Source organism: Plecotus auritus, assembly GCF_963455305.1.
Source record: "Plecotus auritus genome assembly, chromosome: 1".
NCBI classification, from domain to species: domain Eukaryota; kingdom Metazoa; phylum Chordata; class Mammalia; order Chiroptera; family Vespertilionidae; genus Plecotus; species Plecotus auritus.
The window spans coordinates 32,306,134-32,320,357 of record NC_137770.1 but is presented as its reverse complement, the minus strand read 5'-3'; the positions used below and the strand labels follow the sequence as shown (position 1 = coordinate 32,320,357).

Here is a 14,224-nt window from a genome sequence, read left to right as displayed (position 1 = left end):
ACTATTATTATTGTTGTACTTCCTTGCAGTAGGTTAAACTGTATACTAAAATTCAGTATAACCTTTTTTTCATTTGTGATTTATCAGTATAATTTTTTTGATTTAGAGCTAATTCTTAGTCTTTCATGAAAGCTATGTTCTAGGGTTTTTATTTTGCTCATTCAAAACCTTTTTGGCCACAGCTGGTTCTCCAATCCATTTGACAGCCTATTGCCTCCACTGTAGGACACTTCAGATAAAGAAGAGTATTACTCTTCTTATTTTGATACTAGAGGCCCGGTGCTTGAAATTCATGCATGGGGGTGTCTGTCCCTCAGCCCAGCCTGCACCCTCTCCAATCTGGGACCCCTCAAGGGATGTCTGACTGCCCATTTAGGCCTGTGTTCCACTGCCAGCCTGATTGCCCCAACTGCCCTCCTCTGCAGGCCTGCCCCCCCCCAACAGCCCTCCCTTGCAGGCCTGGTCCCCTCAACTGCTCTCCCCTGCAGGCCTGGGTCCCCCCCAACTGCCCTTCCCTGCAGGCCCAGTCGTCCCCAACTTCCCTCCTCTGCTGGCCTGGTCCCTCCCAACTGCCCTTCCCTGCTGGCCTGATCGCCCACAACTGCCCTCCCTTGCAGGCCTGGTCCCTCCCAACTGCCCTCCCCTGCTGGCCATCTTGTGGCAGCCATCTTGTGTCTATGGGGGCAGCCACCTTTGACCACATGGGGGCAGCTATCTTGTGTGTTGGAGTGATGGTCAATTTGCATATTACTCTTTTATTAGATAGGATAGAGGCCTGGTGCACAGGTGGGGGCCAGCTGGTTTGCCCTGAAGGGTGTCCCAGATCAGGGTGGGGGTTCCCTTAGGGCATGGGGCAGCCTGGGCGAGGGGCCTGTGGTGGTTTGCAGGCCAGCCACACACCCCCGGCGACCCAAGCGGAGGCCCTGGTATCTGGGATTTATTTATCTTCTATAATTGAAACTTTGTAGCCTTGAGTGGAGGCCAGGGCAGGCCAGGGCGGGCAGGAAGCTCGGCTTTCTCCATCGCTGGGGGCAACCCAAGCCTCCTGTTCTCTCCAGCTCCGTGGCTGCCTCCATTTTTGTTGGGATTTATTTATCTTCTATAATTGAAACTTTGTAGCCTTGAGCAGAGGCCAGGGCCGGCCAGGGTGGGTGGGAAGCTTGGCTTTCTCTATTGCCAGGAAAACCCAAGCCCTCCTGCTCGCTCTGTGGCCGCAGCCATCTTGGTTGGGTTAATTTGCATACTCACTCCTGATTGGTTGGTGGGCGTGGCTTGTGGGCACAGCGGCGGTATGGTCAATTTGCATGTTTCTCTTTTATTAGTGTGGATGGGAGTATTACTCATGTGAGCAGAGAGATAATTTGGAATAATTAATTTTAGTTAAAACTGTATTTAAGGAATATCTCTTTTCTCAATACTAAAAACAAAATGGGTGTTTTTCTCCTGGAAGATAATTGTAAATGATATAAAATGCCTTCTCACTCATCTGTTCTACTCCCTAGCTCCCTGCTTTCCATAAGAAAAGGCAACAGATTTAAAATTCCAAACAACTCACCTGATTTAATCCCTCAATATAATTGCAGCAAGTATTAATCCTGTTGTGCTAGTCTTGTCACCTTCTGTTTCCCCCACCCCAACTCTTTCTATAATCTTAATTTTACTATATACATAAATACTATTGCCCTGTTGTCTATCATCCTGGTCTTAGTGTAGTTCCGTTATCAAAGTAAATAAATCCCTCTGCCTTGCTCCTCTGTTGAAGATATTTCCTAGGATCTCTGAAAGGTTTGTGATCTCTGCAGTCTTTTTTATTCAGTCCTAACATGGAAATGATGAAACTCTTTATTATTGGAAATAAATGAATAAAGTGTTTCAGGAGGCTTAAAGAGAGTTCACACATGGCTGGAAAATGAAAATAAGTAATAATTCTATAGTAAATGACTTGGGGAACACCATTTTCTATATATTGCCACAATGAACAGTTATCTAATGGTATCAATTTTATGTAAAATGATATCAGAAATCTTTACATAAACAGGTAAACAAGGCTAAAAAAATCTGGATATTAACAAAAAGCTTCAGGATCTAGCATTAAGTGTAATGAATTACTTATATAATGCATTTGCTGTTAGGATTGGGTTTATATTGCTTTTATCACCTCCTTCTAATTTAATTCAACAATTATGAAACAGAAAAGAAAGTTTATTAACTGAAATGTCAGAATCAGGGGGTGGGGGGAGATCCTAAGCCTTTACAGAAATATTTGGAATCCATCTTTTCTAATGGCATACTGTGGCTTAATTTTTTTTCCAAACTTTAGGTTCATATACCACCATTCCTCCACTTCAGCCCCCTCACACCCAAGCTTGTAGAATTCGTCTTGAAAATGGCAACTTTTCTTTTACTTATCTCTTTAATAGATATTTTTCAATAAATATCAGCAATTAGATAGATTGGTTATTATTTGTCTATCTTTATAAGAAATAGTGAGCCTTGATGTCAATGTAAAATAAGAACTTCTGTGGTTCACTGATTTTTTTTATTCCTTAAGTTTTCTCTTAGTCTGAATGTGTCTATATTCAGTTCAATCTTGTCCGCTCCTCAACAAGAATAGTCCATGAACCAGCAGCATCAGCATCAGCTTTTTTAGAAGTGTAGAACCTCAGGTCCTATCCCGGACCCACTGAATCAGAATCTGTATTTTAACAAGACCGCCAGGTGATTTATATGCTCATTAAGGACTGAGAAGCACTATTATAAGGGAAATATTTTTAAAAAGACTCCTCTTGATTCAAAGAGCCTTCTATAATGCTGGTTAACTGAGCCTTCCTTAGCCAGCAGTATAGAGGCCTGTTTCCCAGGGCAAGGTAGAGAACACAGTTTAAGTGACCACGTATTCTCTTCCCAGTTAACTCACAGTCCCTAATCACAAAGGATCACTTAAGGGCTCTTTCAGATGTTGGCCTCCCGGACAGAATACCAGACTTGACCCAGATGATCTCCAGTCACTCATTATTCAGTAACATTTATTTAGAACATTTGTGTAAAATATTGATGTAAGCATTTTAAGTGTATGTGCATTTGCATGTGTGGAGGAACAGGAGACAGGAGGAAGATTGAAGAGCAGAGGGTTTCAAAAAAGAAATGAAGGAAGTGATCCCTGTTTCTACAGAGCTCATTTTAGAGTATTTTAAAAGATTTACAAAACACAATAGTAACACACACAAGTCAGTTTACAAACTTTCCACCTAAGTATTATAGAAATGCCAAATTCATTTCTTTATTCTTTTAACAAGTATTTATTGAGCATCAGTGATGAGGTAGTCATAACCTTGACTGAATAACAACATAATCTAAGTTATTAGAATTAATCAGAGTAATCTTTCTAAATATCTAAAGATGGTGAATGTTGACACACATTTTGAAGACAGTATGCCTAGAAGAAAATGAAAGACATTTAAAATACAGCATTATGTGTTGAAAAAAATATTATTCATTCATTCATGCATCTTTCTAAGAAGATTATTAATTTATTCTTATTTATTGGACACTTTGAATACTTCACATATTGAACATTTATAGAATACTTATTATGCAGCAATTTCTAGGGATCCCTCTGAGACAAATAAGCAAATAATTGCAAATACATTAGGAAGCCATATTAGAGTTATTTCAAGAATACTCTGGAGAAACAAAAGAGAAAGTAGGTGACTCTTGAGGATTGGGAGTCAGATATGACTTCTTAAAGAAAATGACATTTGAACTGAGTCTTAAAAGCTAAGAAGTCTTTCATCAAAGGCAGGGATAAAGAAAGGACACTCTAAGCAATGGAAGTAGCATATGCTGTGGAGCTGAAATATGAGTCATGCTTAGGAGCTACAGTACCAGAATTTGAGAGTGGCTAAAGGGTAAGATATAAGGAGGACATGAACCACAGGCCTTTACACATACTGCTCTCTAGATGAAGAACTTTAGATGGAGCATTTCCACATCTCTCTGTCTCTCTCTCTCTCTCTCTCTCTCTCTCTCTCTCTCTCTCTCTTTCACACACACACACACACACACACACACACACACTCCTACCTTTTGCCTACTTAGCCTTATTCATCCTTCATATTCAAATAAAAAATACTCTTATTAGGGTAACTTTCCTTGACCCTCCAGTGTAGTTCCAGTACTTTTATTGTGTATTGTCATAAAACCATGTTCCTTTAGAGTGGTTTTCTTAATTTGTGTTTATATATTCATTAATATGATAGGTTGGTTAATATCTATTACATCAGTGGCTTGAAGAGTTTTATTTTAACCACACTCGTAGGAAGACACGCATTAATTCTCTACTTTAGTGTAATGGTGGATACAAGACACTATGCATTTGTCAAAACTCACAGAACTATATAACACAGAGTGAATCTTAATGTAACCTTTGGACTTAAATTAGTAATAATGTGTTAATATTAATTCATTCATTATAACAGATATACCTCACTAATACAAGATATTGATGATAGGAGAAACTATGGACAGGAATAGGGGGGATATGGGAACTTTGAACTCTTCCATGCAGTTTTGCTACAAACCTAAAACTGCTCTTAAAAATAAAGTCTGTTTTTAAAAAGTAAAAAAAAGACATTAAATACAGTATACATTACAAGCCAATGATATACACACATATATAAAATATACAATATCTACAAATATATATATATGCACACATATAAAAAATAAGTTTCCTGAAACAGTATTTATCCTTACCATATGTGATGAAATGTATTTTCTATTCTTTTTAATTTGAAAAAAAAACACAAAACATTGTTTTCGGGTTGCTTTTAGAGCCCACCTCCATTTGTGATCCAGAGTTTAAAAAACATTACAACAGACTGGCACTGCACTAGAATTGAAACAATGTCTGGTTTTACTCTTTACTCTACCTCAGCACTTTGATGACACTTAGAAATTTAGTGAATGAGTGAAAGGAATGAAAAGCTTTAAAAAAGAATTAGTATTTTTAAATGATTATCCCCATTTTTATCAACAAGAAAACTGTGAAGGCTAGAGAAAAGTTTAGTTATTTGCTGGAAGTCCTGAGGCTAATAATAGGCAGAACCAGGATTCAGATTCAGCTTTGTTTTCTCTAAAGCCATGCTAATTTTCCCTCGCCCAAAGAAGTAAAAAGAGAAAATGTCTATGTTGCTACTGGGAGATGGCAAGATGGTAATATCTTTACTAGAAAAATAATTAAAAATAAATTTATTCACATTTGAGATGCAGTTAGTGCAGAATTCTGAAAGCTAATTGAATTTTTAATTTTCAACAGTAAGAAAATAATAATTTGCTTTAAAATTCTGCCAAAATAAGTGAGGGAATAGATGAAACAAGATGGGTAAAATGTTGATAATTGTTGAAGCAAGTACTTCTATGTTTGTTTAAATTTTTCACTTCAAAAAAAGTTTTTTTAAAAAAAGAAGAACCCATGAAAACAGCATAGTAAGAATAGCATTACAGGAAAACTGTTCTCTTTTTTACAGGTGAACACTGAAAATAATATAAGATTAAAAACAAACAAAAGAAAGTCAAGAGTTTATTAACTAAAATAATCTTTATGAAGCACGAGATACAATATCTTTCACGTAGAAGATACCCAATGTTAATTCTTATCTCCCTCCACAATAGGTCAACCAAAGCCTGTGGAAGAGTGACTCATTATAAACAGTATTGTTTACAAGCCTTTAGTAAAAAAAACACAATGTTATAGTACAGTAGAGAAATAATGAATTTCATGTCCTTTTTAAAATAAGGAAAATACTTTTATTATTTATTAGCATGATTGCAAATGTAATTAAAATAGTAATATAGAAAGTGTTATCTTTTCTGTATGTGTCCCAAACCCTTGCTGTATGCAGATAACACAGAACTAATGGTCCTGATCATAAAACTCATTAGGTAAATATTGCCTTACCAGTAGTATTGGTCTGAAATCCACATCATATGTGAAGAAAACCCTTTTGAATATATTTATTTATAGGAATATTTTTATCCAGTCATTACTATACTGTATTCAGAAAAAGACTGGGTAAGACGGTTTTTTCACTCTCAATAGTGAAAGGGTTTCTTCCAATTTAAAAATAATCAATGGAAAAAATGTGATGCAGCACTACCTATACATTCTGATTCAGAATAATATACATTGCCTCATTATAAAATACACACACATACACACACACACTGTACTATAAATTAAGAGACTGGATTTTAATCCTAGCTCTACCACAGAACTTGTTCAATTTACTTAACCTTTTCTACCTGAATTCCTTTATTCTGTAACTCATTTCCTTCAAATGTCAAAAGGAGAAAAGAATGTTATTTTCTTCCTACTTCACTGGGTTATTATAAAGATCAAACTGAGTGATAAATTTTTTTAAAATAGTATGAAATAGTTAAAAATATTATAGAAAATGGAGAAATGTATAGTGATATCCATGAGTGGCACACACACATCACAAATACATACCCATGAATAAGGTGGTATTTATTTAGGAAGATAGGCAAAAAAAAAAAAAAAAAACAAAAAACTTCCTTTTTTAAAAGCACATGTTTGGAAATTATCAAGCAAGAGGAAGACCATCTCAAGTGGCACCAAGAAAGAACACAAATTAGGAACACTTCTATTAGTACTTGTGAGTTTGGGATACCAAACCAGGAGTAAAGCCATTGTCTCATCTAGGAGATCAGAAATGTATTCCACTTTCCTGAAGCCTATCTGATCATTTGACTCAAATTTTAGAATTCCAATAGTAGGTTTTTATTCCTTGCTATAGGTCCATTCTGATGTTTGTTCTTGGTTCTGTTCATCTCACAGCTGCTGATGGCCCAGGAGATCGTTTCATCATCGGGGAATCCCAAGCCGGTGAACAGGTAGATTCATAGGCCTGACAGGCCCTAAAGAGTTCAGTTTCATGCACTTTCAGGATCTAATTCTAAGTTTCAACCATCACTGGAAGGGAAATCTTAGAGAGGGATTAGACTGGTTATCAAAGAGATTAAAGGAGAGTTCCCATGAGAAGAGCCAATTCTTTCTTACTGTAAGAATCTGCATCTATTAGTATATGGCATGGTCTTGTTGGCATGTCTCAGAGACATGCCCACAAACATTTTCCAGCCCTTGATTGGATAATTCTTCCTGTATAAATATCAATGTTATGAATAGAACTACCATCCAGAAGTGTTTTAAAAATTACATGGAATGCTCAGGGAACTGCAAATAGTTTGTAGTAGTCACAGTATACATAAGGGTAGGTAGCAGATTGTTAAGGACCTTGTGGACTTCTTAAATTTTATTTGCTAATTAAGACCACCAGTTGTACTAGAGAACTAGGAGCACAAAGAAAAGTTGTGAAACTTAAGTTTCCAGCTTGTAAGTTCTCATAAAAAATTTTTGGGGTAAAATATCAAAACTATACAATAAAATGGGTGGGGTTTTTTCACATGACCTGCGATATTCTTTATAACTTACATATACAGACAAACCAAGTTGCTCACTTATTGAAAGTACATATATGTGAGCATCGGGATACCATTGCATACACTGAAACAGTGATTTACAAAATGGCTTCTTGCTGTACCAAAATCACTTATGATTTGGTCCTAGTGATTAGCACTGGACACTTTCAAAGAAAATACTATTTAATTATACAATGCTATTATTAGACGAAGCTCAAAAATCCATTAAGGAAAAATGAAGATTTAAACTTTTTACTTTATATAAAGCGTATAAGGTGTATCATAAAAATTTTAAAAAAACTAGTCTTAATAATCCAAAAGAAGTACTTCACTTAATGCTAGAGTTTTTCATTTGACTCAATTCAATTGCAGTTTTCTGTCTACTCTAAGTAGATTGTAAAAGTTTTATGTATCCAATAATTTCTTTTACATTGGATGTAATATAAGTGAGCTGATAGTGATCTTTCATCTACCATTTAGAATTACTAGTCCTGGAGAGGAGCCAAATTGTTTATTTAACAATCACACAAAAACACTTCATTTTTATAAATATATAGTATATTTTTATTGATTTCAGAGAGGAAGGGAGAGGGAGAAAGGGATAGAAACATCAATGATCGGCTGCCTCCTGGATGCCCCCCAACTGGGGATTGAGCCCACAACCCAGGTATGTGTCCTGACCAGGAATGGAACTGTGACCTCCTGGTACATAGGTCTATACTCAACCACTGAGCAGCACTGGCTAGGCCAAAAACATTTCTTAAGTGTTGGTTTAAGCCAAGAAGTAGAGAAAATTGCAGGTACAACCACAATAAAACTTAAAGTATACTTACAGAATATGATGCATTAAGCAGGGCTCCAGGCTAGCACACTTCAGCTTAAGAAGCAACTGCTCTGAAACTCACTTTAGGATTTACTTTTAGCCTTAGCCAAAAAAGCACTTTCAGCAAATGAAGGACTATATTAAATGTCTTTGTTCCGCAGTCTCAGAAGATTGTTTTGGCCTTAGCATCTCTACTAAAAAATGTATATTATGTCAGATCTTTAATGCTTGTCATTAAAAAATTACTGAGATGTTCCAGACAATAAGTAGTAGTAGTATCTGGGGTTGAAAATTAAGGAAGAAAATTTAATGTAATGGGCTCTAAACTTTTCATTTTAAATCCTATGCATTACCTTGGCAGAAGATTACATTAAAATATAACAATTCTGAATGAGCCTGGAATGTATTTTCAATAGCAGAATAAGGGGATACACAGTACAATCCCAAGAATCACTTTCTCCAATAACTGTGAGAAAAGGAGGAAGAACACTGGAGTTATAAGCCACAAAGGATTGCATGCTTCATGTAGTTGTGATAATGAGATTATTCATGTTCATTTATTCATTCTGGAAATATTTATTTGTGCCAGACACTTTCTAGGCTTTGGATGATAGAGCAATAAATATATCTGGAAAGAGGTGATTAAGAAGATTAATGCGGGAACTATCTCCAAGATATAGATAGGGTTAAGAGAAACTAACGAAGAAATGTGAAGCACCCAGGGGATAACAGTGAAATTCCATTACCATCTCTATGTCTGAAGGAGCCAGGGGAAAGAGTAGACCTGTGGAGATTCATAGCTATGGCTCAGGGTTACCTGTCAGTGGTAGAGATGACCTAGCCTTCACCAAAGTGCAGCCCAGCAGGGAAAAAGCAAAGGAGATATAAACCCGGCTTTTCTCCCTCTTCTGCCCTCTCTCTCTTGTTGACCCCTCCCATTGGCTTTACCTAACCAGAATCCAGTGATGGAAACCTGGTTGAAATAGTCCATTAGAGGTCAGCCTTCTGGGCCACAGCACAGAATGGTATGATGATGTGGTCTGGAGAGGCCAACAGAAAAATAAAACAAATTCCTCTCTTTGTTGAGCTTAGGTTACTATATAAATTGAATGTAATAATGCACTTAACACTGTACCAAACATATATTGAGGGTTCAGTAATATTATCTATTAGTGGGATTGTTTGTAGTGATAATATTGAAAGAAGCTTTTTAAAGCTGTTCTAATAAATAAATTTTCAGTTTTGCTCCATATGTATATCCAGTGGAGAGGTATGTATCCTTAGCTATTCCCTAAAATGGTTATAATCTGTTAAAAAATACATAACATGTACCATCTTAATCATTTTTAAGTGTACAGTATAGTAGTGTTAAATATATTCACATTGTGACCTAAAATTTTAGTATATGTACTGCCAAAGTGAGCACATGACCTAAGATTTTAAATAAATACCTATGATGCAGATATCTTTGGAGAGATATTTATTTTAAATTATGTTTTTATTGATTTCAGAGAGAGGTGAGGAGAGGGAGATCAATGATGAGAGAGAATCATCGATCGGCTGCCTCCTGCACGCCCCCACTACTGGGGATTGAGCCCACAACCTGGGCATGTGCCCTGACTTGGAATCAAACCATGACCTCCTGGTTCAGAGGTAGACACTCAACCACTGAGCGACACTGGCCAGGCTGGAAAGATTTTTATTGAGGAATTAATATTATCTCAGAATTTTATCTTAGAGGAAATTTGAAGCATTTTTCCTCCCAATTCTGACCCAAATCATGGCCAATGACAAGTTACTCATCTGAGGCCAACTCAGACCTATCAGATGGATCTTATAGAAATATGCTTTTTCCTATGCTAGGAGGAGTAATCGGTCTCCTATACCATTCCTATGAGAGTTCAGACAATGAAAATCTCAGATATAGTGTTTCATACAAATTATTATAGGCACTACAATCATTTTTAAATTATTTAATTACATTTGGTAGAAAGATTTTCAAGAGCAATAATTTAAATGATTTTTCTGACTTGCCTATATTTAACCAAAAAGTTTAGCTTTAAGTTATGACATTTCTCAAATATCAAAACTTCAGTAAGTGACTAATGTGCTAGTTTTTCATAATTGTCATACATAAAATCATTTTGCATAGCTTTTTTTTTCTTAAAGACTCTGAAATCACTTTACATATATTAAGAAAATTCACATTATTTGAGTGAGAGACAATAATGGCATGTGTAAGTGGCAGTTCTTCAAAAGGAAAACAGGGTACCACAAAAGGCATCTAATGGTCATGACCATAAATCAAGTTAAAGCCTCTTGGAGTGTACCTGTTTGTGAGTAGCTTTCATTACACTGGCCCAAAATGAATAAGACTGTATGATTTTCCTTTTATGGTTTGTTTCTAAAAATGTTACATCTCCTACAGGAAAATGTTGCTTTCACTTAACAGCAGTAAAGTAAATCAGCTCTTTCTTACATGCTTGTGTTTCCAGCCAACTCAGACAGTAATGCCTGGACAAGTCATGCGGGTTACAACAGGTGCTCCAATTCCCTGCGGTGCTGATGCTGTAGTACAAGTAGAAGATACCGAACTTATCAGGGAGTCTGATGATGTATGTTATCACCAGGTCTTATCATTACATTCCTGTAGCAGTATTTTAAGTCATATCCGTTTTCTGCAATGTTTATGAGAATAACCCAGTGTGTTTTGATTATTTTAGGATCTTACAGTGTAGTGTATGAGTCTACACTAAATAATGAATTGCCTTAGGCTTAAAAATCTCCTGTTATGGGAGAAATTTTTATGATTATTACTGTGATTATAGCATAATTTGAACCACATTGATTCAAGAAATATATGCAAACAAGGAAAGAAACTACCTCAAGATAAAAGAGCAGAGGTATTAATTGTTGACATACCTTCTAGCTAAGAAGTTTGTTAACCGATACTAGCTTCTGATAAAATGTGAAGGGAGACTTAATAGAGAAAAATTTAACAAAGAACATTGGGCAGGTTCTTAAATATTACACTAAGCCAAACATTTGAACCAAATAACACTCAGCTCTAGTATCTATATTTTTTTTTAATATATTTTATTGATATTTCACAGAGAGGAAGGGAGAGGGATAGAGAGTTAGAAACATCGATGAGAGAGAAACATCGATCAGCTGCCTCCTGCACACCTCCCACTGGGGATGGGCCCGCAACCAAGGTACATGCCCTTGACCGGAATCGAACCCAGGACCCCTCTGTCCGCAGGCTGACGCTCTATCCACTGAGCCAAACCGGTTTCGGCCCTAGTATCTATATTTTTCAGAAAAATCTGTGCCACCAATTAACAGCCTGGAAATATTAAATTGATACCAGTTCCCTCTCCATTGCCTGAAATAAAGGACCCTAGGATCTTTGTTGGTTTAAACAGGCCTTCATGTCACTGAAACTAGTGGCAATTATTACAGCCAGAGGATCAGCCACCAATAAAAGAATAGTTTCAGCTGAGGTCTTAATGACTGGCTATCTTACTTGTTTTGTGAAGAAGTTTATATTTTAAAAGCTGAAGTTAAAAACAATAGTATTCTCCTGGTCTGGCATATAGTAAAATTCGGCCATGCTGAGAGACCGCCACTTTTCTTGATCTGGGAATTTTTTTTAATCATCTTTTCACATGTAATGCTTATAAGATTCAACTCTTGGCATACAGATCACATTGCTTGCTGTTAAAACTGTGCAGCAGATTTACTGGCACCAGGGAAGCCAACAGAACATTGAAATGCAGAACACATGCCTCCACAGACTCTGCCAGATGACAAAACACAGCTCCAGTCTCACAATATTATTCACAGCCCATAAATGTAAAATTGATCACTATTCATTTATAGAAATTTACTACCAGGCAAACTATAAGTCCTTCACTGAAATTTCTGCAGATATTTGAGAACCTTGGTATAGTATTGAACCCATGATTCATGGGAACAGAAGAGATAAGTTATCTCCTTACACATTCATTTGGCTACTAGGGTAGCCAAATATATATACAAGGTGGGGCAAAAGTAGATTTACAGTTGTGAATATGCAAAACAGTTTATTCTTATATTATTATTTATTGTATTATTTTCCATACAAACATTGCATATAAATAATATGTATAAAATTATTTTTCCTTGAGAATGCTACCAAAAAGTAAGACTCAGTATTTTGATAGGTATATTTTTTTAAAGTGTAAAAATATTTTATTTATTCCTTGGCATCAAACCTAATTTTGCAGGAACCTATGGTAGAATTTTATCATGTTCAAAGTGTTTAGCAAATGTTTTTTTGTTTCTCTATATTTGTATATATTCTGGGCTATCTGATGTAGCTAAATTTCATTGATCAGAAATTCTGTTAGATAGTTCTGTTTGAAATTGCACTACTTACTCTTATTATAGGGCACTGAAGAACTTGAAGTACGAATTCTGGTGCAAGCTCGGCCAGGCCAAGATATCAGGTAAGTTCATAACATATACAGGGGTCCTCAAACTTTTTAAACAGGGGGCCAGTTCACTGTCCCTCAGACCGTTGGAGGGCCGGACTATAGTTTAAAAAAAAAAAACTATGAACAAATTCCTACGCGCACTGCGGGCCCAGGATGAGTCGGCTGCTAAGCAGGACAGGCAGCGGCACCCAGGGGGGCCTGATAAATGTCCTCGGCGGGCCGCAAGTGGCCCGCGGGCCGTAGTTTGAGGACCCTGAATGTGTAGCCAACTTTTTTTTTCTGCATGTTCATGAACTCAGGAAAGAATGGCTATCATAAATCCACAGTTCAGTCAACCATTAGCTTTCAGGTTTTTTAACAAGTAGGAAATGAATTTTCTGAACTCTGCAGTCCATGTCTGCTCTGCCTACATTTTCATGGAGATGGTAGAGGCAAATGAAATAATCAAAAGCAAAGATGAGACCACTGTCCTATCATAAGGAGGGCACATACTTTAAATGATCTTTGTTACAATGGAATATATTTACCCTGATTTCATTAATACTAATTTGTCAAATCTCCTTGTGGCAAAGCTACGCTTCTCCCATTCTTATGTCAGGAGGCCAAGGTGAATGGACTTATGCGGACACATAACTGGACCAACCTAAGTGACTCAAATAGAAATTATTTCCTTGACTGTAATCTTATTAGCATTTTTCTCCTTACCATAAAGCTGTAGACTTTTTATCATTAACTCCATATAATTTCTTGCCTTATATCAAAGTTTGCAATTGGCGTTTTTGACAGAAATGTGGTACAAAGCAATTTATAAAGTAATTTTCAAATGTGAAATAACATATTCCTGTTTAGCAATAATAGATATAAATTCTATTTTTGTCTTCTGTTGTATGATTTAATATTTTTAATTTAAGAAGCCTGCAGTTTTTAGAATCTCTTCATTTCATTATTCTGCTTCTGCCTTGTCTGTTAACATTTTTCTCCCTAGAGTGTCCTCCTTCTCTAACACTAAAGTTTCCCTCTGAGTTGAAAATATTATTCTTACTCATCGTGCTTATGGTTCTGCTTTGACTTTCAGACCCATCGGCCATGACATTAAAAGAGGGGAATGCGTGTTGGCCAAAGGAACGCACATGGGCCCCTCAGAGATTGGTCTTCTGGCAACTGTAGGTGTCACAGAGGTTGAAGTTAATAAGTTTCCAGTGGTTGCAGTCATGTCAACAGGGAATGAGGTAAAAAAGGAGGTGGGGGGGAATGGGACTTTCAGATAAAAGTGTTTCTGACACCTATGTTATAAATAGAAGATTGTGGATAAGAAGGAGGAAGTAGAAATTACATATAAATAATCCCTTCCATTTATTAGAATGAAACAATGGCCTTTCCACACATGCAAAGAGTGTTGACGGATAGCTGTAGATATTCAGCT

The 14,224-nt window shown here is 36.6% G+C and overlaps 1 protein-coding gene across 23 annotated transcripts in view; it reads left to right on the top strand.

Moving 5' to 3' along the window:
• GPHN (gephyrin) overlaps positions 1–14,224 on the top strand; it is a 439,592-nt gene that overhangs the window by 367,105 nt on the left and 58,263 nt on the right. For all 23 annotated transcript variants that reach the window (XM_080684045.1, XM_080684039.1, XM_080684042.1 and 20 more), the window contains 4 exons: positions 6,860–6,915; positions 10,819–10,938; positions 12,755–12,813; positions 13,877–14,030. In XM_080684045.1, coding sequence (XP_080540171.1) covers positions 6,860–6,915; positions 10,819–10,938; positions 12,755–12,813; positions 13,877–14,030 — 389 coding nt within the window. The remainder of the gene's footprint in view (positions 1–6,859; positions 6,916–10,818; positions 10,939–12,754; positions 12,814–13,876; positions 14,031–14,224) is intronic.